Source organism: Dendrobates tinctorius, unplaced genomic scaffold (assembly GCF_039654945.1).
Source record: "Dendrobates tinctorius isolate UK_male_01 unplaced genomic scaffold, ASM3965494v1 ptg000035l, whole genome shotgun sequence".
NCBI lineage: Eukaryota > Metazoa > Chordata > Amphibia > Anura > Dendrobatidae > Dendrobates > Dendrobates tinctorius.
This window is the reverse complement of record NW_027361703.1, coordinates 25,912,992-25,939,906: the sequence shown is the minus strand read 5'-3', so window position 1 is coordinate 25,939,906 and position 26,915 is coordinate 25,912,992. Positions and strand designations below refer to the sequence as shown.

Genomic DNA, 26,915 nt, shown 5'->3' with positions numbered 1-26,915 from the left:
CCAGGGACCCTTTAGCCGTCGCATGCGACGCACTGGTGACTCCGTGGTCCCAGTTTCAACTTCCGTATCTGTTCCCGCCTCTGGCATTGATCCCTCGGGTGGTCAAAAAGATAAAATCGGAAGGCGTACCAGTGATTCTAGTCGCTCCAGATTGGCCAAGACGGCCTTGGTACGCGGAACTGGTCAACATGCTCGCGGACGTTCCCTGGAGGCTTCCAGACCGTCCAGACCTTCTCTCACAAGGCCCCCTTTACCACGAGAATTCTCAGTCTCTGAGTTTGACGGCATGGCTGTTGAGACCGCAATTCTGAAGGAATCAGGTCTGTCCAGTCAGGTTATTCAAACTATTATCAGAGCCAGGAAACCAGCCTCTTCCCGCATTTACTATAGGTACTGGAAGGCTTTTTTCCGTTGGTGCGATGATAAAAGAATCTTCCCAATGTCTTTTTCTATCCCGTCTATCCTGGGGTTTCTTCAGTCTGGGTTAGACGCGGGTCTGTCCCTCAGTACGCTCAAGGGCCAGGTTTCCGCTCTCTCTATCCTCTTCCAAAGAGTGCTAGCTTCTCTACCACAGGTCAAAACCTTTCTACAAGGGGTTTCCCACGTGGCTCCTCCTCATCATTCGCCAATAGACCTGTGGGATCTCAACCTCGTCCTTAGCGCGCTCCAGAAGGCGCCGTTCGAGCCTCTCCAGGACATTCCTTTGTCCCTTCTCTCTTGGAAGGTCACCTTTTTGATCGCCATTTCATCCATCAGAAGAGTTTCTGAATTGGCGGCCTTGTCATGTCGTTCCCCTTACCTCATTCTCCATCAGGACAAAGCCGTCCTCAGGCCCGTTCCTTCTTTTCTTCCAAAGGTGGTTTCCGCTTTCCATATCAATGAGGATATCGTCCTTCCTTCTTTTTGTCCGGCTCCATCTCATCCTCTTGAGAAGTCTCTCCACAAACTGGACGTAGTTAGAGCCCTGCGTGTTTATCTTGCCAGGACTTCTTCCTTTCGTCTGTCCGATTCCTTGCTGATCATCTCTGAAGGTCGCCAGAAGGGCCTTCCGGCTTCCAAATCCACGATCGCTCGCTGGATTCGTTCTACCATTCTGGAAGCGTATCGTCTTCAGGAAAAGCGGCCCCCTCCGGGAGTAAGAGCTCATTCCACCCGGGCTGTGGCGGCTTCGTGGGCTGCTCGTCACCAGGCCTCAGCCATGCAAATTTGCAAGGCTGCAACCTGGTCATCTTTGCACACCTTCACAAGGTTCTACAGGGTTCATACCCAGGCTTCGTCTGATGCTGTGGTTGGTAGGAAGGTTCTGCAGGCGGCGGTGGCTCACCGGCCGACCTGAGCCTTTCGGTTACTTTCGTTCCTTTTTGCTGTTCCCACCCTTGGGACTGCTTTGGGACGTCCCATGGTATTCTGTGTCCCCCAATAAGGCGATAAAGAAAGATGGATTTTTGGTTCTTACCGTAAAATCTCTTTCTTGGATCCTTCATTGGGGGACACAGCACCCTCCCTGTTTAAGTTGTACCGTGTTGGGTCTTAGAGTCCCTTGTTGGGTTGGTACATATGGTTCGAGTTTTTCTCGTTGCTTCTCCTACTGCTTTTTCACCAACTGAGGTGCTTGGTGCCTGTCGGTGGGTGTATACTGCCGGGGAGGAGCTAATTTTCTTGTTTTTGCATAGTGTCAGCCTCCTAGCAGCAGCAGCATACACCCATGGTATTCTGTGTCCCCCAATGAAGGCTCCAAGAAAGATTTTACGGTAAGAACCAAAAATCCATCTTTTACTTTCATAGAGGCAAACACTCAGATTGAGAAGGGGTTGCCCTAGTAGTGGACAACACTTTTAATACATCTTGATATGTTGTCTTCTAAAAGTTGTTTGCCTTAAGACACGGTTTAAATAGATGAAAAAAAAACAGATTTGTTAGTAACCAGGCACTGTGTGCCTTTATTGAAATCAATAAACAACTTTCAAAATCACATTTCCAAATTGATTTCCTTAATTAGCTCTTACAAGTGAATGTTTTCTCAATGAGTGCTATAAAACACAATGTACTTAGACTAATAGCACACAAACTTAGGTACTGCTCATATCTAACTATAAAACTAACTTGGCTAACAAATCAGGTCATAATTTATTAGTAATCAATACAGAAATCCAGGTAATTTCACAGGGGTTCACATACTTTCTTACAGCTCTATACGTTTAGGTATAACAAAAAAACCCTATACAAGAGATAGGATGCCAATTTAAAATATAAAACAATGGAGTACACGGTAAGTTAAGAGCTATAAATGAAACACTTTGTACATAAACCTTAATGCAAAGAGCTTAAAATGTACAGAGAAGAAATCAATATTATTAATGATGCACAATAAGAATGCAAGATAAATACCATTTGGCTTACACTCCGTAATAAAAGCTCTAGAAGGCTACTTGAGGATCTGTACACCTTAGAGTTATGTGTAGAGGTTGTCGCATGGGCTTCCTGTTTCCGATGATGGATTATGGCTGGGTACATGGTTTAGATTTATGTAAATGACGGCTGAAAAGGTTAAGGAAATAATTATACCTTATTTCCTTTAAATTCTCAGGAGGACGAACCAACGATTCAAAATGGGATGCGCTCGTTGTGAGCAAAGAGCCATATGCAAATGGGAAACAAAGATGACCAGAATGTTCCCTTTAATAAATTGGAATTACAGTAAAGCATTAAAATAGGAGCTTTTATATATGAGGACATGGAGGCTGTGGAGTGCCAGCCACATTAACATTATTCATCCACTTCAGAACATATCAGCTTTCACGTGCCCCTATCACTATTAGCATAGTACTCGGTGTACGACTAATACATTCTTCACAAGGACGAACAAAAAGGTAACGGCGGGTATCGGGGAGGAAGACCAAACTAGGGTCACAGGGCAGAGCAGGTACACTTTCACTTTTTAAGTCATCTACAATCTGCAGAGTAATTTCCCGAGATAAGGATAATCATGTATTACAGAAAGATTTGCGGAAGCTGGAGGTTTGGGCAGTAGCGTGAGACATTAGGCTTAACCTGTGCATAACCGGGGAAAAATTCAGCTTTTTTAAAAAGTTGAAGTTTTGTTTCTTAAAACATTTTGGTGTAGACTGTTTCTCTTCTGGTGAAACATATGGGGTTTCCTTAATACACTTGATTAACAAAGATCTGCTCCTTGTGTAGCCAGCTGTACATTATGTGATGTATAATATTACATAGCACAAACCCCATTACAGCTTTAGATTTACTCCCCTCCATTAGACACAGACATTGTCCATGAATGATACTTATTCAAGTTTAGATATTTTTGATAAAATGCACAAAAGCAGGTAGGGAAATGGTGAACGGAATAAAATTAGTTAATTCCTTAGCATCTGATGCCACTGAAAATGCGTCTGTCTCTTGCCAAGTGTCTAAGGCCACGTTCACACGTTCAGTATGTGGGGAGTTTTTTACATCAGTATTTGTAAGCCAGAACCGGGAGTGGGACAATCGCAGGAAAAATAGAACACATGTAAAGCATTACCCTAAAATACTTATTGCCCAGAACCTTTCCACTGATTAGTAGGACAACTTACCAACCAATGCCAGGCAGCATCTCCAAAAAGACAAATATAATTCATGTACTGTTATCCATGTGCATCTGTGCCCCCTTTGTTGCATCATATTATTTTAAAAAACACAGCTGGGGTTATTTAACTCGAGATCCATCAAATTATTTTTGTATAACACCTACATGTAGTCCTGAATCCATGACATAATTTCTTTTTTTTTTTTGAATCAGATCTTTTTTATTAAACATTCAGGAATCAATACAGAAAGAATATGACATCTTATATAGCTAGTAAAAATTACATTGAGAGCAGATATTATTTAAAGGGTAAAACTCTTCCTGTGTAAGAATAAATAAAAAGAAGAAAATCTCAAAACACAGATATTTGCATAAAATTGAGCCTATAAACAACATGGCTCCACAAATAAACAAAAATCAAAATTATACATCAGTGCCTCATTTCAGCGGGAAAACCATCCCCGCCAGCCGCGCCACTCCGCATCATATTTCGCCCCCCCCGCCCCCCACGGATATCAGGTCCAATCCACCCCAGCCCCCTCCCACCGCGCCACTCAAAATCTACTTCGCCACAAAGGGCACTAGACTTTATTTTCACCCCCCAAGCATCCCCTCATTGCAAGCACAACAGCAACTGGTCCAACATCGCATCCCGTAACAGTGCGCCCAAGGGGAGACCCGGTGACTCCATCCATGGCTGCCAAATTTTGTAAAACTTTCTTATTGCATTTCTTTTTAAATAAGCCCCCCTTTCCAATCTGATGACATTATTTAGTTTATTTTTAAGCTCTGACAATGTTGGTGGCATAGGATCCAACCAATGATATGCAAGTATCTTTCTTGCCTGATATAGGATACGTGCTATTCCCATGGCCACTGCAGAGTCCGGGTCAACCCCCTCCTCCCACAAATTCAACAAACATAGACGAGGTGACGGTCGTATTGTAATATGGTATACCTGGGCTATGAGTCCCAGGGTCTGCCTCCAGAAATCCCCAATGTGCCCGCACTCCCACATAACATGCATCAAGTGGGCATCATCCTGCCCACACCTAACACATTGTGTATTGGGCCTAAGTCCCATTTTAAATAATAAGCTGGGTGTTTTATATACCCTGTGAATGAGATATATTTGCGAAAGCCGCTGGCACTCAGAAACCGCCATTTTAGGGACCTGTTCTAGAATATCGGACCACTGGTCCTCAGTCAGGGGGCCAACGTCCCGTTCCCACTTATTCTTAGCAGCAGTCATGACATGATAATTTCTAATATGCCACAGCATCGCAACCATCGACTACTGTTTTGTTGTGAGCGTTAATTAGTTGATGGACATGAAATGATGACAATTGAAGAATTTCATATATTTTGTGACACATCAAGCTTCACAGTGTAACAATTATTGGTTCCTCCACGCTGACAAAGACTTGGAGAAATCTATTAAAACATTAATTTTCCCTCAAGTAAAAAGTAATTAAGAAATGGCTAAAAGGAATTGTCAAGACAAGTATAAGGCAAAGGAAAATCTCAGAAGCAGTTAGTAAGGGTTTTGCTTTACAACGCTGACCAGCCTACGTCATGCTACCTACAGGAACATTTCACAGGGACCAGTAGAATTGTTTCTTTGAACCACAATCGGATTACAGTGATGGCGACTTCTGTAAACCAAGACTGAGCGCTGTAGTTATAACCACTTAAGATGCGTATAGAAAGAAAGTCCATCGGAGATAGAGTTCTGGGCTCATCTGGTCTTTGGCATTCCTAGATCAACGAGTGGAGCGGTAGTGCACATGATCGGACACAGCTCAAGTCACATGGGTTTTCAGGATTGGCGCGGGGTCACAGCAGTCAAACCCCAGCGATTGGGACATTATCTCCATCTGTAGGATAGGAAATACTTCAGAATACCCTTTTAAGAAACTATAGGTCAATATCTTCATATGTGCAACAAGTCTAGGTGTTGTGGAAACCAAGAGGCGGATATTTTCACACCTATTTCTAAAGAGATTTTATACACTCAAGATTTTGCAAACTTACAGAATGGAGAAATTTTACCCCAATGCACAAACCACCGATTCTTGCACAGACCCATAAATGTCAGCAACTAAGTGACCCCCAAAAAAGGAGTCCTATTATAGGGGCTAGAGGCAATTACAGGCATGTCTAGGTCAGTGACCCAGACAACCCTTGACTGTATTGTGGCAGCAAATGTTACCGTACAACATAGATATACAACATCCTACACAACGACATATTAATAAATTACATGGCTGTCATTTATGTGAGGTCTAAACTATTTGTGAGTGATATGTGGGTGTAATTCACAACCTCATCAGCCAAAATGAGAACCCCAGTTACTTCACCCTTGGGTGGTCAAACAATACTAGGCGGTGACGGTGACGTGACCACAAAACGAGGCAGCTGACACACATCAGCACCAACACGGCCATCCAAAAGCAGCTCCATCTCAGCCAATCCTGCTTGGCAGCCGGTTTTGCACACACTAATGGACAACAAATACAGAAAGTAATGCATTGTGGAACATGTAGTTCCATTGAGATTGTATCCAATAATCCTGGAAGACAAGTTTAACTGAAACACGAGAAGGGAATTTCAGCAAAGAGTTGTAGAACTGAAAAGGTCACAGCTCACTAAAAGATATTATACATTTGTAATTTCAGCTTTGGCAGAACATATCGTAAAAAAACAAGAATCTCATACGTTTCTATAGCGTAAAAGATCGGTGCTTAATAATGTCATCAGCTGTGTGTGGCCCAGGGGTAAAACAATCAACCAGACACAAGTGATGTATCTAAACCCAAGCCAAAAAGGTTTGAAAAGAGAAACTACACATTCTTCATGTACACACACGTCTGATTATTCTGAAAGATTGAATTACACCATTTCTGGTCATTATATGACTGGTATCAGCCATTTTTCCTATCTCTAATTTGCAATTGATTGGGACCTGGTGGGTGCAGAATAGCTGCTTTGATGTCTCCTAATAGCAGAAATTCCTGTTAGCGCGCTCTGGTCACTTTAGTCACAGGCAGATGCCAGCTATAATCAGTGTAGTTTATCCACGTAAATGCTGCTGTAAACCGACGTAGATACTGGTGTGTACTGTCACCGGTCTCAACAGGTTCCTCTAGCGCAGGAAGACGATGGGAAGTTATAGAAGTGGGAGCCCACTGCTGCCATCTTTGTCCTCCTATGAGACCATGCCTGCTGGTGGACTTCATAGTACGTCTTTTTCACTAAATATAGTATATGTGATCTGACAACTATAAGATCAAGTCCTTCAATGAGACCAAATTAATTAAAAAAAAAAAAAAACTTATAAAAAGAAAAACAAATTACATAAAAATTCTAAATCATCCCCTTTCTTCTAGAAAAAAAAACAAAAAAATAAAAATAAAAAACAAAACTGCCATAAAAAATAAATATATTTGGACTTTTACGGATATAGCGATATCCAATGAAAATATAAAATAAATTCACCAGTGTAGTAAACTGCGTAAAAAAAAAAAAAAAAAGAAGTTTAACACACCAGAATTGCCGATTTCAGGCGCCATAACACTTTTTTTTTTTTTTTTAAGTATGAAGTGATGAAATCATAAAAAGATACTGATAAAAATGTGAACGACTCAGGTGAAAACCAAGCCCTCATACAACTCTATCAATGTGAAAGTGAAAAGGTCATGGGCCTCAGAAAATGGCAACAGAAGTGAATTTTAGGAGTACGACTTTTTAAAAAACTTGTAGGATATTTTTGTATTTTTAATTACGTTTGGGATTACTGTAGCCATATTGACCTAAAGAATAAAGTTTCCAAGTCATTTTTACAGCACAATGAATGTCATTCAAAAATAAAAAATAAATAAAAAAATTTATCGGATATAATTTTTTTTCCCACTGCTCAGTAAAACAATGGTGCCATTCAATATACTGGAAAACGGGTTAAAAAAAAACAATTCAAAGTCTTTCCGTAAAAATATAAAATTAATATGGTGATAAAAATCGACAAAAAAAAAAAAAAAAAAAAATTATGACCCCTGGAAGAAGGGGAGAAAAAAAAACAAAAAACAAAACAAAACAAAAAATATGCAAAAAGGAAAAAATTGCCTGTTTAGGAAGGGGTTAAATGCCATGCCTGTACATTAATACATAACTGGAAATGATTGAACAGTATTATTAGGATTTGGAATGGCAGTATAGGCCCCGCTACAGTGTAGTATATGGGAATGTACAGCAGCAGATAGGAAAAAGCTGCGGCATATAGAACTGCACACATTTTTATTTTATTTTTTTTTTAAAAAAAGGCAATTGAGGTCTCTCAAGGTATGGCCCTTCCTCGTGCATATGTGCCATTGATTTTCTCATTTAATGATATCATTTCTTCAGAAATCAGGTGGTAATGGACAATGTAACAAGCACGCCACAATTCAGGCTGGAGTTCCTACCTAAAGGAGAGACGCCTCAGGGACGCTACATGGAATATACCTAAAGACGCAATTAGGCAACCCCTCAGGAGACGTACAATTACACCGACTTGATAAAGAACATGACACACTACAGGAGAACACAAAACAAATATTACCATTTAATTACTATATAATTACTTTATGGTATCTGTATCTGTAATTCTACCTGGCAGGTCTGGTACAACGCACAAGCATTGCATGTGTACAACTGCCCTCTGCTGGTGAATCCTGCAAACTGCAAGGCAATCTCGTGCAAGTAACATGGCTCACTAAACTTATTACGCCCCACCGGCCTGGTCCTTCCAATGAAAGCAACATTTACACCACTTACAAAGCCGCAGACTAGATGCAGCCAAATGGTACATTGGCCATTCTTGGTATTCTGCCACCTGGCCAGAATACCAAGCGCACAAAGCCGTGGTCACTGACAGAATTAGAAGTATAGATTACTTGGACAGAATTTCAGATCAGAAGAAAATAGAGAAAAGTTAAATTGTAGAACACTAATGTCCCGAGTTACCCAGCCATGTAATTATGGGGAGGGGATAAAAGAGGTAACCCAAACCGCTCTTATTACATTCTGGTCCATACAATCACATTTACATGGGGTTAGAAATATGGCAGAATGGAGATTGCCATCTAGATTTTTCTAGTGCAGAGGAAACCCATTTGGCATTATTGATGCGACTTGTGCTAAAAACACATCATCCTCCAGTTCCAGTAAAGTGGAGGGGATTTAGAGAAATCTCATGCCCTCTGTGCGACTTTCTTTGTGCATTTTTTGAGATCTGCAACATATCATTTTCTCGTCCACTAAATGAGTTTCATTTGTTTATTTGTGGATCTTCTCTATAGACTTAAATGAGATATTTGAAATCCACAGATAAAAAACAAAACAAATGCTTCTTTAGGCCTCTTTCACTCATCCATGTCTCTGGTATGTGTGGTGACAGCTTTCACACGTATCGGAGACATTTACAGACATAGTGAATGGCTCTGTGCATGTTAGTGTGTTTCCACGGACCGTGTGTACATGGGTAAAATACGCTGACATGTCCGTTTCTTAGGCCTCTTTCACACTTCAGTTTTTTACAATCAGTCACAATCCGCCAGGTTTTGAAAAAAACGGATCCTCAATTTTTTTTTGAGGATCCGTTTTTTCCCCCCATTGACTTGCATTAATGGCGGATTGTGACGGATTGCTGTCCGTTGCATCCGTTTTTTTGAGGATCCGCCAAAAGTTGCTGTCCGTCTCCATCCTCAAAAATTTCAAAACGGAGCTTGCAACGTTTTTTTTTATCTGGCGGATCCTCCAGACACTCATTTAACCCGAAATTCTTGGGTGCTGGATGAAAAGGAAAAAAAAAACTCTCTCTCTCTCTGCCAGCGATTCCTTTAAATCTCCTCATTTTCTGGATCCGTCTGAAAACGGATCCTGTGCCATCCATTCACATCAGTTGACAACGGATCCGCTTGTCTGACTTTTTGGCGGATTTGAACTGATGCAAAAAACTGAAGTGTGAAAGAGGCCTTACTGGCAGCACAGGCTGCAAAACGACCCACACACGTGCACACGGATGATACACTGAAATGTCATCCGTCTGACACATACCGGTGCCTGAGAAGCAGCGGTACAGTAAGCGCTATTCCCCGGCGCCGGGTGCTGAAGATCGCTCTCATCATTCTCTCCTGCTCTGCTGGCGATCAGGGGAGAATAAGACCTTTGTATTGTCATGTGACATCAAGTCCACGACTTGGTAATGGACAGTCGTCTGTAATACACTGATCCATTACTAATCCTATAGTTGTATGGTAAATAAAGACACAGCCAGAATAAAATCCTTTATTAGAAATAAAACACTTTTCCATTTTTATTTAAAAATAACAAACACAGTTATACTCACCTAACGCCTAATTCCACTGAATCCCTTCTCTCCTGTAATATAAAAAGAAAAAAATATTCCTACCTGTCCATTGTTCTTGTCCCATGCCATAATCCACATCTAGGGGATAGTTTTCAACCTGGACGGTGCCAAGATGCAACCAGTCAAAGCTGAGAACCACTGGTGAATGAGATGCTGCAGCATCAGTGACATCATCGAGGTTACCGCTGGTCATTAAGGCTGTGTCCCAGCCGGGATGAACTGTAGTGACCTCAGTAATGTGGGAAAAAGTCAGTGATGAGGTCACTGCAGATCACCATGAAAATTTCTCATCGTGATCTGTGGTGAAGTCACTGAGCAGATCTTAACAACGGACAAGTAGGGATATTGTTGTTTATTTTTGTATTATTACAGGAGAACGAGGGATTCAATGGAAATAGGCATTAGGTGAGTATAATGGTCAGTTATTTTTAAATAAACATGGAAAACTGTTTTGTTTCATTACTAATAAAAGACTTTATTCTGGCTGTGTCTTTATTTACCATATAACTATAGTATTAGTAATTTATAGGTGTCTTATAGACGCCACTCCATTACCAAGCAACGGGCTTGATGTCACATGACAATACAGAGGTGACATCAACCCCACAAAAATGAACCCCACTTGCTACTGTTACAGGGCAAGTGGGAAGAGCCAGGCAAAGCGCCAGAATTGTTGCATCTAATAGATGTGCCTTTTCTTGGCGGTTGCTACTTTTAGGCTGGGGGGGGGCATATCCATGGCCCTATACTAGCCTGAGAATATCAGCCCCCATCTGTCAGCTTTAGCTTGGCTGGTTGTCAAAAATGGGGGGACCCCATGCCGTTTTTTCTTAAAATGATTTAAGTAATTTAAAAAGAAAAAAAACAGCGTGGGGACCCCTCTATTCTTGATAACCAGCCTTGCTGAAGCTGACAAGTGAGTAGCAGCCCCCAGCTGTGAATTTTGCCTGGCTGGCTATGGAAAATACAGGGGAACCCACGCCTTTTTTTATTTATTTATTGCGCAGGGAGCGAGTGATGAATACTCCCATCAGCCGCTCCTGCTCTCACTGTTATTAGTGGCAGCTGGTATAGGCTGATAGGAGTAATAGTCCTATCAGCCACCACCTGCTTTCACTGTTATCACTTGAATATAACTCATCATTCTCCCCTGCTTGCGCTGTTTACCGGCAGAGCAGGGGAGAATGATGAGAGCAGTCTTCAGCACCCAGCGCTGGGGAACAGCGCTTACTGTACCACTGCTTCTCAGGCGCCGATGCGTGTGGTACTGATGCGACACACGTGCCACAAGTATTACACACACACACTAACATCTTCAGTACTGTTTTTTTCTGGTACTGTAAATATCAGGACTTGTGAAACCGGCCTTTAAGTGTTTTCACAGCAAAAACGCACTAAAAGCATAAAATCCACACATGCCTAGATCAATAAAGTTTTAGTAAAGCTAAATAATTGGAAGTATTCAAAAACAAAGGTAGTTTTATTTAAAGGAAACCAGTCACAGCAGTAGTGTGTGAAGGGACCGGGGCGGTGCTGATCAAAATGTAGAGCGACCCATTGGACCAGACTGTGTAATTTACATACAGCGCGGGACAACTATAAAAAAAAAACCTCATTTGGAGGTGTACAGTGTAACATCTGAGGATATAAAGGGGTTGCAGGAACCCCATTCTTATCATTTAAAAGGTAATGGGCAGGCTTTATAAGCCAAAAAACTGCTAACAGCTCCTTTTTAAATCATGACATACCAAAAAAAGATGAAGTTGAAAAAAAAACAATGATGAAAAAAAATACATGTAAAAAAAAAAACCCAGTGACCACATTTAGCAAATTGGTGCAGAGAATCTGTATTATAAAAAAAATGCACCAAATACTCAATGTGAGGACTTTTATTTAAAGTTACTTTAAGGCCATCAAAATGATATATTATAAGCTTAGAACCATTGCGGCCTCATTTATGTGGGTTCCTTACATGATGAATCCTGACAACACAGCACCCCAAGTGCAGCAATGCACCTAGGCTAAGGCCCTCATGTAGCTCCAAGCTGGTCTTATGTCTTGTACAGAGAATGGTATGGAAGGAGGCCAAAACAGACAAAGCCCTATTGTATGATTACCGGGGTGTCTTACAGAACGAATACTTATAATATGTGCGTATACTAATACAGTGACTGCCTGGACCCATATTCATTATTTTACTGATTGATATTTCTTGCTTTAATAATAATAGATCTGCAAAAGTACAGGTATGGCCAATAGAGCAAAACTCAGACTATGAACGAGAATGAAGAATTAGTATCTTACACAGGGCTTCCTCTGGCCGTGCCACCTTATTTTACGTTATACTGGTTGGCAAGCTCTGCTTTATTAGGTTCACCTATGCACCATTTAGCAGCAAAACTTGCAAAGAAATTGCTCCAGAAAGGCAATCTTTGCTTTAAATGCATCAGCAAATTGTAGTTTACAGGCCTTTTTATGGTCAGACGTGAAGACCAGGGGGTTGGATTCCATGCAGTAAGGTACAATTACCTGGAGCGTGAGATAACCGATTATCCGGGAATATAGCTAGTCACACAGTTATGTAAAGCTCCACTAGGTCTTGTATAACGAGAGCGCGTGAGAGGACAGTCTACTGCATGGTTTATATAGGCTAATACTTTCCACCACAGAAAGGACTAGGACGTGAAGTTTAATGATGTCGGACAGCGATGGAGGTCACCTGTGAAATCCTGTCCCGTCTTCCTTACTGACGGACAACTTACCATTATAACACATGTAATCGTTAGGGTCATATATCCATATTGTGATGCCTCGCAGACAACCTACAGTTTGCTTTATGCCATGAGCTACAGGCCAATAGGATTTAGAAAAGAATAATATACTTACTCCCTTCCCACGTACAATGTAAGAGATTTAAAGCTCCCTCGACCCTCTTCCAGTGTTGAAGGTGAAAGAAAGCATATGCTATTGCTTCACTGTCCCCCCTCTTCAGGATGTGTTCTGGGGGCAGTATTAAACTTTTCATTTCAAGAAGGTACTAACAAACAAAAATAAAAAATAAATAAAGAGAGTTGTATAAGAGATATTAGTTACAGTCACAATGAATGAATTCCAAGAAAGGTGTCTGTGCTCTATATTGGCATCATAAGTTGGACCATACATTTTCAAAAAATTGGGGCACTATATGTGAATGTTGTTTCACATCTGCAACATATATAAAACTATGTCAATCTGAAAATCGGCAGCGTGCCCTTAAATCTGCTCAGTGTGAATGGGGTTTCTGCACCCAAAATCTGAACCAAATTCATCACTTTCTAGACATAATTATTTTGATGGTGAAACAATCATTTAATCAGAGAGACTGAGAAAAGCCAGTTCAAAGGAGACCGTCAATATGGCTGCAGGTGGACGTACTTCTCTTACTTTAAGTGTGCTGTCAGACGGATGTATAAATCAGAGCAAGATCGTCCGGCAGTGCTCGACCCGGCCGGCAGCACTCCAGCCCCGAGCGCGGTAGCTGCATAGAAATACATGAAGCGGTTATGCTCGGGTTGGGAGAGCCGCCGGCCAGTCCGTGCATTGCATTCATGTCTCGGTCCAATTTATACAGCCGTCTGACTACATCCCAAGAAGCCCACACAAATCCTAAGGCTATGTGCACACGGTGCGGATTCACCCGCGGATTTTTCACAATCCGCAGGTAAATCCACAGGTCAAAAGACCTGCGGTTTACCTGCGGATTAGCCTGCGGTTTTGCATCTCCACAATGGAGGAGATGGCAAACCACAGCGGAATCCACAGAAAAGAATGACATGTCAATTCTTTCTGCGGATTTGAAACCGCAGGCAAAACCGCGCGGAAAAATCTGCACCGTTTGCACAGCGGTTTTTATTTTCCATAGGCTAGAATGGTACTGTACATCACCTGCAATTCTGCTGCGGATCCGCAGGGCAAAATCTGCACCGTGTGCACATAGCCTAATTTTAGAGAACAGGGAAAAGCATCCTACACCAAGTGATATAGGTAGGACATCATGGCTTCCTAAGGGTAAAGAGGTTTGGTTCAATAGAACTTTTGAGAAATGCATTTGTGCAGCAGCTTTAATGTAACAAGACGACAGTGAGGAAAATAAGTATTTGATACACTGCAGATTTTGCAAATTTTCGCACCTACAAAGTGTACCTACGATAAAAATTACAGACCTCTCCATTTTTTGTAGGTGAGAAAACTGGCAAAATCGGCAGGGTGTCAAATACTTATTTTCCACACTGTAGGTAACTTTTCGGCTGGTTTCAGAAGGCAGTAATGCCATAAACGGACCGGAATTACCAATCCACTGTGACATTAAAGCCATTATGACCCAGACTGATTTACGTACTTTTGGCACATGTGGATTAAACTCCACTGCCCTATGAATGGCTTCTACAGCATTCATTTCTGCTGTGCTGAGCCCTCGCCGTGACGCGGCTTCTGGGGAGAATCTGAAAAGAACAAAAACAGGGATCACCAATTAAGAGAAACCTCTATACAAGAAATGCACTTTGTCTAATGTACAGTGGTATTTCTAGGTTTAGGCACGTTCTAAACTCTTATCCCTTTTCTAAAGTCTCTATTTCCCCCTGTCTGGTGGTGAGGATCACACACCAGTACAATGTATACATTCTGGTCATTTCATGGAGGGATTCCTAGCGCTTTCTGCTCCGTTCAGCTGGAGTGGGTAGTTCTAGTATGTTCTATCCTAGCGGGTCACTACCTGCCCGCGCTACCGGCACAGAAATGGCTATAGTATATAGGAAAGAAACCAGACCATGCAAGCTCTTCCTCACCTCACACCTCACGGCTAACTCCAGAGCTGTACTTGGCAGGCAGACACCACAGGGAAAGCTGTGACAATCATTCCCCTGCCCTCCCAAGCTGGAGTCGCTGTGTAGGGAGGAAAGATGTTGCAGGTACTGGTCGATCTACAGGACAAAAAGAATGAAAACAAAAATTACTTGCACTTCTCCGAGTGCACACATTGTACAGCATGCTGCCTCACAATACTGTGCCTGACCTATGCCTAGGAGTAGCTGCTCTTTATAGGTTTTTTCCTGCCATTATCAATTCCTTGGATTATCGGAACAACGGGAAGATTAGAGTAAACTGTCTATATCCAGGCTAGTAGAAGCCACACAACAGCGCTCCCATGCTAAACACAGCGAGACGTGTGGGACGTGTGCTGCAATCTCTTTGCAGAATATTCTGATGACTTCTCTTTTTAATAAATAAGTTGATCTATGTAGGGTTTAAAAAAGGGGCACAGTTTAGTATCTGTTTAATATCCTTGCTGGTGCTGGTCCTGCTGATCAGAGCGTTAGCTCAAAGACGCAATCATATAAATGTAAACTAGCAGTGTAGTATTAAAGGTAACCAGTCCTGTCCAGAAACACCATTTACCTGCAGCTATAGGGTAAATTTGCAGGTAAAGAACATTAAAATCATGCCTTCCTGCCCTACAGAAGCAGCAGCTGCAGGGAGAAAATCAACTAATATCCTGGAAACGAGCAGCTGCAGGGAGAATATAACTTTGTTTTTCCCCTGTAGCTGCTGCTCCAGTAAGCCTGCCAGACATTATTTCAATGCCATTTACCTGCAGATTATCTCTATATCTGCAGGTAAATAGCGTTTCTGGACATGACAGGTTCTCTTTAATGGATGGGGGTATAGGAATACTATTTTCTTGTTACCAACTAATTTCCTGTCCAGTACAGACGGATCGGATCAGTGATGTTCTGCAGAAAACAAACGTGACAATGTGTAACACTTACTTGTCTGATACTGCTCGTGCTTTTAGCAATGCAGCTGTGTAACATATTGTGGCAGATTTAGGTAGACTTATATCTAGAAGCAAAAAAGAAATGCAAGAATAATTACAAAGTAAGTAAATCTAGTACCATATACAGGTGCAACCCACAAAATTAGAATATCATCAAAAAGTTAATTTATTTCAGCTCTTCAATACAAAAAGTGAAACTTTGAATTTTCATGCAATTAAATCACAGAGATATGTCACACAAAATACTTAATAAGTAACATTTCTCACATGTTTACTTTACAATTTTGGAACCAATTTTTTTGTTAGGAAGTTATAAGGGTTAAAAGTTGACCAGCAATTTCTCATTTTTACAACATCATTTTTTTTTTTAGGGTCCACATCACATTTGAAGTCACTTTGAGGGGTCTATATGATAGAAAATACCCAAAACTGACACCATTCTAAAAACTGCACCCCTCAAGGTGCTCAAAACCACATTCAAGATGTTTATTAACCCTTCAGGTGCTTCACAGGAATTTTGGAATGTTAAAAAAAAAAAAAAAGTGAACATTTATCTTTTTTTTCGCAGAAAATTTACTTCAGATCCAAAATGTTTTTTTACCAAAAGGTAACAGGAGAAATTGTACCCCAAAAGTTGTTGTGCAATTTGTCCCCACAAGTGACCCCATTTTAGACACTAGACCCCTCCAAGGAACTTATCTAGATGTGTGGTGAGCACTTTGAACCCCCAAGTGCTTCACAGAAGTTTATAACGTAAAGCCATAACAATAAAAAATACTTCTTTCCACAAAAATAATCTTTTCGCCCCTAATTTTTTATTTTCCCAAGGGTAACAGGAGAAATTGGACCCCAAAAGTTGTTGTGCAATTTTTAATGTAGGGGAATACTACTTTTGAGGCACAGTGCAAAGCTCAGAAGGGAGGAGGCGCAATATTGGAGTTCAGATTTTGCTGGAATGGTTTGAGGGTGCCATGTCACATTTGGCAGAGCCCCGAGGTGCCAAAACAGAAACCCCCTATATGTGAACTCATTTTACAAACTACAACCTTCAATGAATTCATCTAGGGGTGGAGTGATCACATTATCATCACATGTGCCTAACAGAATTTTATACCACTGAGCGGTGAAGTGGGGATCTCACCGCTGCTCATCCCGGCTGGGAACAGAACAGAGCCCAGTAACCTCTATGACATCACCCCCGGGCACTGACGCTGCGTTCCCAGCAGCTCATTCACCAGTGGTTCTCAGCCTAGACGGTCGCATCTTGGCACTGTCCAGGTTGAAAACTAATTATCCCCCAGACATGGATTACAGTGTGGGACAAAACAGGTATGGTATATTGTTGTTTTTTAATTCTACTTTTACTACAGGAGAACGAGGGCTTCGGTGGAATAGGCGTTAGGTGAGTATAACGGTGTTTGTTATTTTTAAATAAAAAAAGTAAAACTCTTATTTATAATAAAAGACTTTATTCTGGCTGTGTCTTTATTTACCATACAACTATATGATTAGCAATGGATAGGTGTCGTATAGACGCTTCTCCATTACTAAGCCGTGGGCTTGATGTCACCTGACAATACAAAGGTGACATCAACCCCACAAATATAAACACCACTTGCCACCGCTACAAGGCAAGTGGGAAGAGCCGGGCAAAGCGCCAGAATTGGCACATCTAATAGATGTGCCTTTTCTGGGCGGCTGCGAGCTGCTATTTTTAGGCTGGGGGGCGGTTCAATATCCATGGCCCCTTACCAGCCTAAGAATACCAACTCCCAGCTGTGAGTTTTAGCAAGGCTGGATTGTCAAAAATGGGGGGACCCCATGCCGTTTTTTTAAATGATTTATTTACATAATTTAAAGAAAACAGAGTGGGTACTCCTCTATTCTTGATAACCAGCCTTGCTGAAGCTGACAGCTGAGGGCTGCAGCCCCCAGCTGTGAGTTGTGCCTGGCTGTTTATAGAAAATACAGGGGAATCAACAGTTTGTTTTTTTTTCATTTATTTAGAGTGCAGGCGGCGGCTGATGAATACCCCCAGCCGCTGCTCCAGCTGTCACTTATTAGCAGCAGCAGGGGTAGGCTGATGGGAGTAATAGTCCCATCAGCCGTTGCTTGCTGTCTCTTTTACAGTTGTGGCCAAAAGTATTGACACCCCTGCAATTCTGTCAGATAATACTCAGTTTCTTCCTGAAAATGATTGCAAACACAAATTCTTTGGTATTATTATCTTCATTTAATTTGTCTTAAATGAAAAAACCCAAAAAGAATTGTCCTAAAGCCAAACTGGATATAATTCCACACCAAACATAAAAAAAAGAGGGTGGACAAAAGTATTGGCACTGTTCGAAAAATCATGTGATGCTTCTCTAATTTGTGTAATTAGCAGCACCTGTAACTTACCTGTGGCACCTAACAGGTGTTGGCAATAACTAAATCACACTTGCAGCCAGGTTGACATGGATTAAAGTTGACTCAACCTCTGTCCTGTGTCCTTGTGTGTACCACATTGAGCATGGAGAAAAGAAAGAAGACCAAAAGAACTGTCTGAGGACTTGAGAAACCAAATTGTGAGGAAGCATTAGCAATCTCAAGGCTACAAGTCCATCTCCAAAGACCTGAATGTTCCTGTGTCATCAAGAAGTTTAAAGCCCATGGCACTGTGGCTAACCTCCCTAGATGTGGATGGTAAAGAAAAATTGACAAGAGATTTCAACGCAAGATTGTGCGGATGTTGGATAAAGAACCTCGACTAACATCCAAACAAGTTCAAGCTGGCCTGCAGTCCGAGGGTGCAACAGTGTCAACCCGTACTATCCGTCGGCGTCTGAATGAAAAGGGACTGTATGGTAGGAGACCCAGGAAGACCCCACTTCTTACCCCGAGACATAAAAAAAGCCAGGCTGTAGTTTGCCAAAACTTACCTGAAAAAGCCTAAAACGTTTTGGAAGAATGTTCTCTGGTCAGATGAGACAAAAGTAGAGATTTTTGGGCAAAGGCATCAACAGAGTTTACAGGAGAAAAAAAAAGAGGCATTCAAAGAAAAGAACACGGTCGATACAGTCAAACATGGCGGAGGTTCCCTGATGTTTTGGGGTTGCTTTGCTGCCTCTGGCACTGGACTGCTTGACCGTGTGCATGGCATTATGAAGTCAGAAGACTACCAACAAATTTTGCAGCATAATGTAGGGCCCAGTGTGAGAAAGCTGGGTCTCCCTCAGAGGTCATGGGTCTTCCAGCAGGACAATGACCCAAAACACACTTCAAAAAGCCCTAGAAAATGGTTTGAGAGAAAGCACTGGAGACTTCTAAGGTGGCCAGCAATGAGTCCAGACCTGATTCCCATAGAACACCTGTGGAGAGATCTAAAAATGGCAGTTTGGAGAAGGCACCCTTCAAATATCAGGGACCTGGAGCAGTTTGCCAGAGAAGAATGGTCTAAAATTCCAGCAGAGCATTATAAGAAACTCATTGATGGTTACCGGAAGCGGTTGGTCGCAGTTATTTTGGCTAAAGGTTGTGCAACCAAGTATTAGGCTGAGGGTGCCAATACTTTTGTCTGGCCCATTTTTGGAGTTGTGTGTGAAATGATCAATGTTTTGCTTCATTCTCTTTTGTGTTTTTTCATTTAAGACAAATTAAATGAAGATAATAACACCAAAGAATTTGTGTTTGCAGTCATTTTCAGGAAGAAACTGAGTATTATCTGACAGAATTGCAGGGGTGTCAATACTTTTGGCCACAACTGTATCACTTAAATGTAACGCATCATTCTTCCCTGCTCGCGCCTATTGCCGGCAGAGCAGGGGAGAATGATGAGAGCCGTGTTCAGCACCCGGCACCGGAGAACAGTGCTTACTGTAACGATTCTTCCCTGGCGCTCGTCCGTTTGTTACTGATGCGGCACATGGATGCCACACATGTGCCACAAGTATTACACACACGGACACTGACATCTCCGGTACCGGAAATATCAGGACGTGTGAAAGAGGCCTTATAGCTGGTTTATATGTTTGGCAGCTGTCACACTAAAAGATGCTTTTTATTGCAAAAAATAGTTTCTGCATCACCACATTTTGAGGTCTTATTTTTTTGTGGAACGAGTTGACGTTTTTATTGGTATAATTTTCGGGCATACGACATTTTTTTGATTGCTTTCTATTCTGATTTTTAGGGGCAGAATAGACAAAAACCAGCAATTCAGGAATTTTTTTTAGGGGAAGAGGGCCTTTATACCGCTTCGTTTGTGGTAAAATTGATAAGGCAATTTTATTCTTCGGGTCAGTACGATTACAGCGATACCTCATTTATACAGTTTTTTTAAGTTTTGGTGCTTTTATACAATAAAAACTATTTCATATAAAAATAATTATTTTTGCATTGCTTTATTCTGAGAGTTAAAACTTTTTTATTTTTCCCCTGATGAAGCTGTATGGCAGCTTGCTTTTTTGTGGGACAAGATGATGTTTTCAGTGGTACCATGTTTATTTATACCAGTCTTCTTGATCGCGTGTTATTCCACTTTTTGTTCGGCGGTATGATAAAGCATTGTTTTTTTGCCTTTTTATTTTTTTTATGGTGTTCACTAAAGGGGTTAACTAGTGGGACAGTTTTACAGGTCGGGTCGTTGCGGACACAGCGATACCAAATATATGTACTTTTATTGTTTAGATTTTTTTCCATTCAAATGTTTATTTAGTGATATAATATATATTGATTGATATTTTTATAACTATTTTTGATTTTTTTAAATAAAATTTTTTTAATTTACTTAGTCCCACTATGGGACAATCAATTTTTGCAGGCTAATCGCTTCTATAGCATGGAGATGATGCAGCATCTGTATACCATAGAAGCTGTCAACGGTGCACTGACAGGGAGATTTGCTAAACATGCACTGCGCATGATCAGCAAATTTCCTCACTCAGGGCGACCCTGATGTCTTCATGACGACAACAGGTCACCATGGCAACGATCGGGACCCCGCGTCACGCCGATCCAAAGGCAGCCCTCTGCCGGCTTCCGGAATGATGCGATCGTGTTTGATCACAGTATTTTGGCGGTTAAAGTACCGTACCTGGCACCTAGTGCAAGATCGCGATGACGTAATATTCCGTCCATGGTCAAATTGGCCCAGATCACATGGACGAAATATTACGTCCGATGTCAGAGAGTGAAAGGGAAACCCCACCATGGAGAATGCCTAGTCATACTTTTTTTTTTTTTTTTTTTAAATTAGATACATTTTTATTAAATTTTTCAACATACTACAAAAGACAACACCCATCCAACCCCCTTCCCCCTCCTTGTTCCGGACCACACAGCAATTAGCAAGTATCTCATTATATTATCAACATATTTAAGCCAAATATGGCAATCTGTACACTCATGTGCAAATAAACATTATTAAACATAAGTCCCAAGTCTCCAAGTTCTTTAGTTTTCCCTTGAAACAGGAAGGACATTATGGAAACAGATTTTGCATGCATCACTACAAGGACCTTAATCAGACATCTCGTTCGACACAAGTAGTAATATTACCCTGCACCTCCAAGTAAGGACACAATATCTGTGCCTTGGTGAATTTTCCAGTCCTCCCATGTTTTACAAAATGTATGTAGGGCTCTCCTCTTTTGATATACTCCTTCTTCCAGACGTAGCAGTAGATTCATTTTTTCCATAAATTCCCTAAACATAGGTGGTGCCCTGTCCAACCAGTGTGAAGCTATAATGTTCTTTTAAGTGCCAACCTTATGTTTGAATCTTCAGCAACCCTGTCCACAAAACCCAAGACACAAACCAGAGGATGCGTAGGAATCCCAACCCTAAACATCGTGTTTATGTGGTCTATGACTTGGGTCCAGAAATTCCCGATAGAACCACATGACCAAAACATATGTAGCAAATCGGCAGGTGCTGAACCGCATCTCGGACACAAGTCATCCTCTCTTACCCCAATTTTATGCAGGAATTTGGGAGTCCTGTATCCCCGATGCAGCCTTTGTGTAGTCATACCTTTCTAAACGTTACCACTAAAATCTTTCCATACCCCGTAGGGCATTCTGAGGGCAAAGTCAATGCTAGACGTGCTGAGCAGGAAGTCAAGTAAATAAGAAAGGACACGGACTCTTCACCACTGCAGCTCTGCCCTCTTGACTATTGGTGAATGGCACGCATGGTTAATACCTTCTATTTATCCAGTAGAGTAAAGCACGCAATTTTAACAGGTGGAAGTTTCCAAATATATATATATATATATATATATATATATATATATATATATATATATATATATATATATATATATATATATATCTATGGAATGATTTTTTTTTTCTGGGACTTTCTGTATAGTGAGACGTAAAAGAAAAACAATGGTGCATGACGATGGGAGCGCAAGGGATATGAACTTACCATCATACTTTGCTAAAACTGCTTGTACATCTGCGTACGCCTGGAGCTCGAGCAAAGCTTCTAACAAGTTCTCATGAATATTGAACATACTGAGCAGTGGGAACTCCTTCATTAACTAGAAGAAATCAGAAACCACAAACACTAGCTTTAGTGGCACAGATGAGGATAGCTCCGTTAGGTCCGAGAGTCATCGAAACGCGGCAGACAATTAGAGTGATGGTGATAAACATCTGCCAGGCATCTCAGAAAATACAATTAGAAGGAGGCCATTAATTATTAATGCACTTTTTTTTCATACCATCACTTGGAATTGATATAGTGATAAAACAATGCAGCTCATGGAATACAGACTGCTTCCTACGCTCAGTTCAACTGCAGACAAAAATGAAATCCCGACAGACAATCAGGTCACCCGACAGATTAGACAAACCAAATACTGCTGCATGTCATTCAACATCTGGCGAAACGCTGTGGCTTTTGTCATGTAATGAAGACACAAATCTGGTATAAAAAGTTACTGGTAAAAAAAAAAAAAAAAAAAAAAAAAAAAAGGAAAGCACGAATGCCTTTTTTACGTTCAAGATCATTGCCCCAAATGTATAAAAACGGCAAATGGAATGGTCCCGTCAGAAAGTCTTGGAATATAATCACACTTACATCTCTCATCATCTTAACGGCTTCCCTTGTTCTTCCGAGCTTCCGTGAGCACATAGCTAGTCTTCTTTTAATGTACACCAGCACATTAGTGTCTCGTCCTGAAACGATAAAAGTGGAACTCAGACATATATACCAAGCCCATGTTCAAGAGGCAAATACAGATTTATTTCTTTACCGTTATCTGCAAGACTAGATCAAATGTGAATAGCAAACGGGGAGAAACAGCGCTCGGTGCCCCTGGGAACCTACGGTCACCTACACTTAGGCCTGGGAACTTACTAAGTACAGTTTATTATTAAGCCCACTGTATAACCACTGTATGCAGTAAGACATGGCCCCCGTACTGTGTAGGGACACTGTGTTAAAGGGGTTTACAAAATTAGAAAAACCATGACTGCTTTGTTATAGCTACACCTGTGCATGGATTGTGTCTGATGCTACAGCTCAGATCCATCAAAGTGATTGAAGCTAAAAGCCTTGTCCAAAATAAACCTCTAGTTCCCCAAAGGCATATGGATATATAAATTAAACTGAGCTATTACTCACCATCCCCAGATCCAGCACTGCCTCTCCTCCGCTGACCTGGGCTGCAGCAGTGACGTCACTACCACAGTGCGTGTAATCACTGCAGACAATCATAGGAGTCAGTTGAAATGCCAATGTAGATGGCACAAGCCACCAAGCCCATTGATTGCCTGTAGAGATCATGCGCAGCCATGACATCACTGCCGAAACTGGTACAGCGGCGGAGTGGAAGAGCGAGTATATTATTTATACATCTTCTCGCTTTGGGGAAATGAAAAGTATATCCCATACATGTACCAGTGAAGTTGTATATGGTCCACTTAGGCTGGGCTGAGTTACAATACCAGACAATCCATGGACAGATGTGGAGTTGCTTCTAAAAGGAGGCAGCTAGGTTTGCTTAATCCTGGACAACTCCTCTGACCATATGCCTATTCGGGCAATTGTTGCGCACCCCTGAGACGTGCATCTAAGACAAGAAAGGGAAACCATATATTCATTAGGTTTTCCGGTTGCATATGGAACACAACGGCCACCTGATGACATAGGATGGGAGGGGTTGATGGATCAGCCACTAATAGTATACTCCACCATACGGTTATAACATAGTAACATAGTTATTAAGGTTGAAGGGAGACTTTAAGTCTGTCTAGTTCAACCCATATCCTATCCTAACTTGCCCTAACATGGCAGAATTCAGGGATAAGTCACATTTTTCTCGGTGGGAAAACGTGTTTAAAATTGACATGTTAATCAGATATGACATTATCTGTTTAAGTTAATGGATTGAAAAAAAAAATATGGACCCTTCCCTGTTAATTCCACACAAATTAGATATATACAGTGGGGAAAATAAGTATTTGATACACTGCAGATTTTGCAAGTTTTCCCACCTACAAAGAATGGAGAGGTCTGTAATTTTTATCGTAAGTACACATCACCTGTGAGAGACAGAATCTAAAAATGAAAAGCAGAAAATCTCATTGTAGGATTTCTAAATAATTAAATTGCATTTTAATGCATAAAATAAGTATTTGATCACCTAACAACCTTTTCTTTAAGAAGCCCTCCCACTCTGCACCTGTATTAATTGCACCTGTTTGAACTGGTTACCTGTTAACTTTGTAGGTGGGAAAACGAGTAAAATTGGTAGTGTATCAAGTATTTATTGTCCCCACTGTAGTTATAGCCTTATAAGTCAATAAAGAAACTATAACAGGAGGCTCTTACTGTGTTGTGCTTCATACTGAGCTCCATGGTGCTGTAATTGTTGGCTTCGTCTGTAGCAGCCTTCCCCAGCCTTCAATGCTTGCTTAAACAATTTCTCTGCCTCCACAATTGTCGTGGCCTCTTCCTCGGCCAGGAGAATAAATGCTGTGGCACATCTGTACTCAGGACAAAAAAAAAGGGGATATTAAAGGGGTATTCCCACCTATCCCAATATTTAGTAGGTGTAATAATAATGTTAGCAAAAAAACTCCAATTACAAATGTAGTATAGTTTTTCTGATTCTCTGTGTCTCTTTCCACATATGCACGCATTGCAGGACCTTGGGTATCCATGGTTACGATCAATAGCAACTAGCTAACTGTCACTATCCGTGGACGTAACCATGGATACCTAGTCCTGCAATGCCTGCACATGAGGAAAGAGAAAGTGAAGCAGAAAAACTATACTAAATTTCTAATTGGAGACATTTGCTAATATTACACCTACTAAATATTGGGATAGGTTCTTGTAGATGGGAATACCCTTTTAAGTTTTATGTGGGTTCTACCACATAATATGTACATGACCTTACCTGTCTCAATGGAGGTGCTGTGAGGCCTGCTTTAGTGACAAGGAGTAATGTCACAGAGGTCATTGAAGATGCATTCTCAGGCTTACCTCACTGTGAGCCAGGATGATGAACTGCGGTGATCTCATGGAGGTCACCACAATTCATCGTCCTGGCTCACAGTGAACTCCGCTCACAGCACCTTGCTGCGTCCTGCTTTTCAGCATGAACGGTGGCATCATGGCACCGTTCATGTTGAAAATCAGATATCACAGAGATAAATTACGGTGTGGGAAAGTAAGGCTTATCTGCACTTTGGACAGGTGAGGTATATGGTTGTTTATTATTATTTTTGTGGACATGGCATCACTGGTTTAGGCGTAAGGTGAGTGTTTATTATTTTCTGTTTTTTTCTTTTTACAGGGGATATGGACTGCAATGGAATCGGCATGAAGTGAGTATAACAGCTTTTTTATTTTTAAATAAAATGTGTAAAACAGGGTGTTTTGTTTTATTTCAAATAAACACAGCAAAAACAAAATCCTTTATTTCATTTCTTACTATAGGGTTAGTAATGGGGGAGTCTTATAGACACCTCTCCATTACTAATCCCTGGGCTTGATATCACCTGACAATACAAAGGTGACATCAACCCCAACCCTATTACACCTCTTGTTTCCACCACTGGGCAAGTGGGTAGAGCACCATTTCTGGGGCAGCTGAGGGTTAATGTTGGTACCCGGGAGGGTGGGGGCAATATCTCTGATCCCTTCTTAGGCTATTAATATCAACCCACAGCTATCTGTTTAGCCTATGCTGGTCTGAATTTATAGGGGGACACTACACCATTTTCAGTGGTCCCCAGTAAATTCACCAGAAAAGGCTAAGCAAACAGCTGTGAGCGGTTATTAATAGCCTGGGGACTTTTATGGGGTATTGTCCCTTGTCCCAGATAACATTAGCCCCAAGCCGTGGGATTTCCCTCTGATGGTTATGAAAATGGCGAAGGAGCCCACACCGGTATGTTAAATGTAATTATTTATTTTATACAGGAAGGACACAGCTGCTGCTGTATACAACTCCCATCATTGTCTCTTGGTCACGTTGATCTGAGGGTGAGCAGGAGACAATAATGAGAGCCGTTTTCAGTGCTGGCACCTGGAAACAATGCAAACTCTACCGCTTCTTCCCAGGCGCTGGTACGTGTCCCTCTGATGACACATGGATGTTATCCGTGTGTCTTGAGTGTGCACCAAACATTTTATGTGAAAAAAGTGATATGTGCGAACCACCATTGAATACAATGGGTGTGCGTGTCCGTATTTGTGACCCTTAAAAAATGGACAGCATTTGGACGTGTGAAGAAGGCCTTACAGCCATTTCTACATTTTTTGCATGCCCTCAGTTCTTCCAAATAGTCAGATATAGGAACGAAAATCTAATGTAATTTATTTAAGTAAAATATGAATGTGCCTTTGCAGTAAACTGCATTTGCATCAAAAGTGTCAGACCACATGTCACAATGAGTGTGTGCAGGGCAGTGCTGAGTGCCCATTCAGGTGCAATACATCTAGCACCGCTGTGTTAGGTATAGCTACTCACTCATTTAGTTCCAGCGCTTCGTGTGCTGCAGAAATCCTGGCTTGTGGATTTCTTTCTCGCCATGCTTTTTGCATTACTGTTCAATAAAAAATGGAAAACTTGATCAGTTAATTAATTCCAAAGAATCACCCTGAGT

At 41.3% G+C, this 26,915-nt stretch overlaps 1 protein-coding gene across 3 annotated transcripts in view; it reads right to left on the bottom strand.

Moving 5' to 3' along the window:
- ST7 (suppression of tumorigenicity 7) overlaps nucleotides 1-26,915 on the bottom strand; it is a 142,859-nt gene that overhangs the window by 8,449 nt on the left and 107,495 nt on the right. For 2 of the 3 annotated variants that reach the window (XM_073573347.1, XM_073573349.1), the window contains exons 6-12: nucleotides 26,780-26,855; nucleotides 24,631-24,785; nucleotides 22,876-22,973; nucleotides 22,219-22,333; nucleotides 15,800-15,872; nucleotides 14,371-14,473; nucleotides 12,879-13,029 (exon numbers count right to left, since the gene is read on the bottom strand). In XM_073573347.1, coding sequence (XP_073429448.1) covers nucleotides 12,879-13,029; nucleotides 14,371-14,473; nucleotides 15,800-15,872; nucleotides 22,219-22,333; nucleotides 22,876-22,973; nucleotides 24,631-24,785; nucleotides 26,780-26,855 — 771 coding nt within the window. The remainder of the gene's footprint in view (nucleotides 1-12,878; nucleotides 13,030-14,370; nucleotides 14,474-15,799; nucleotides 15,873-22,218; nucleotides 22,334-22,875; nucleotides 22,974-24,630; nucleotides 24,786-26,779; nucleotides 26,856-26,915) is intronic. The other variant, XM_073573348.1, reaches the window with a different exon arrangement.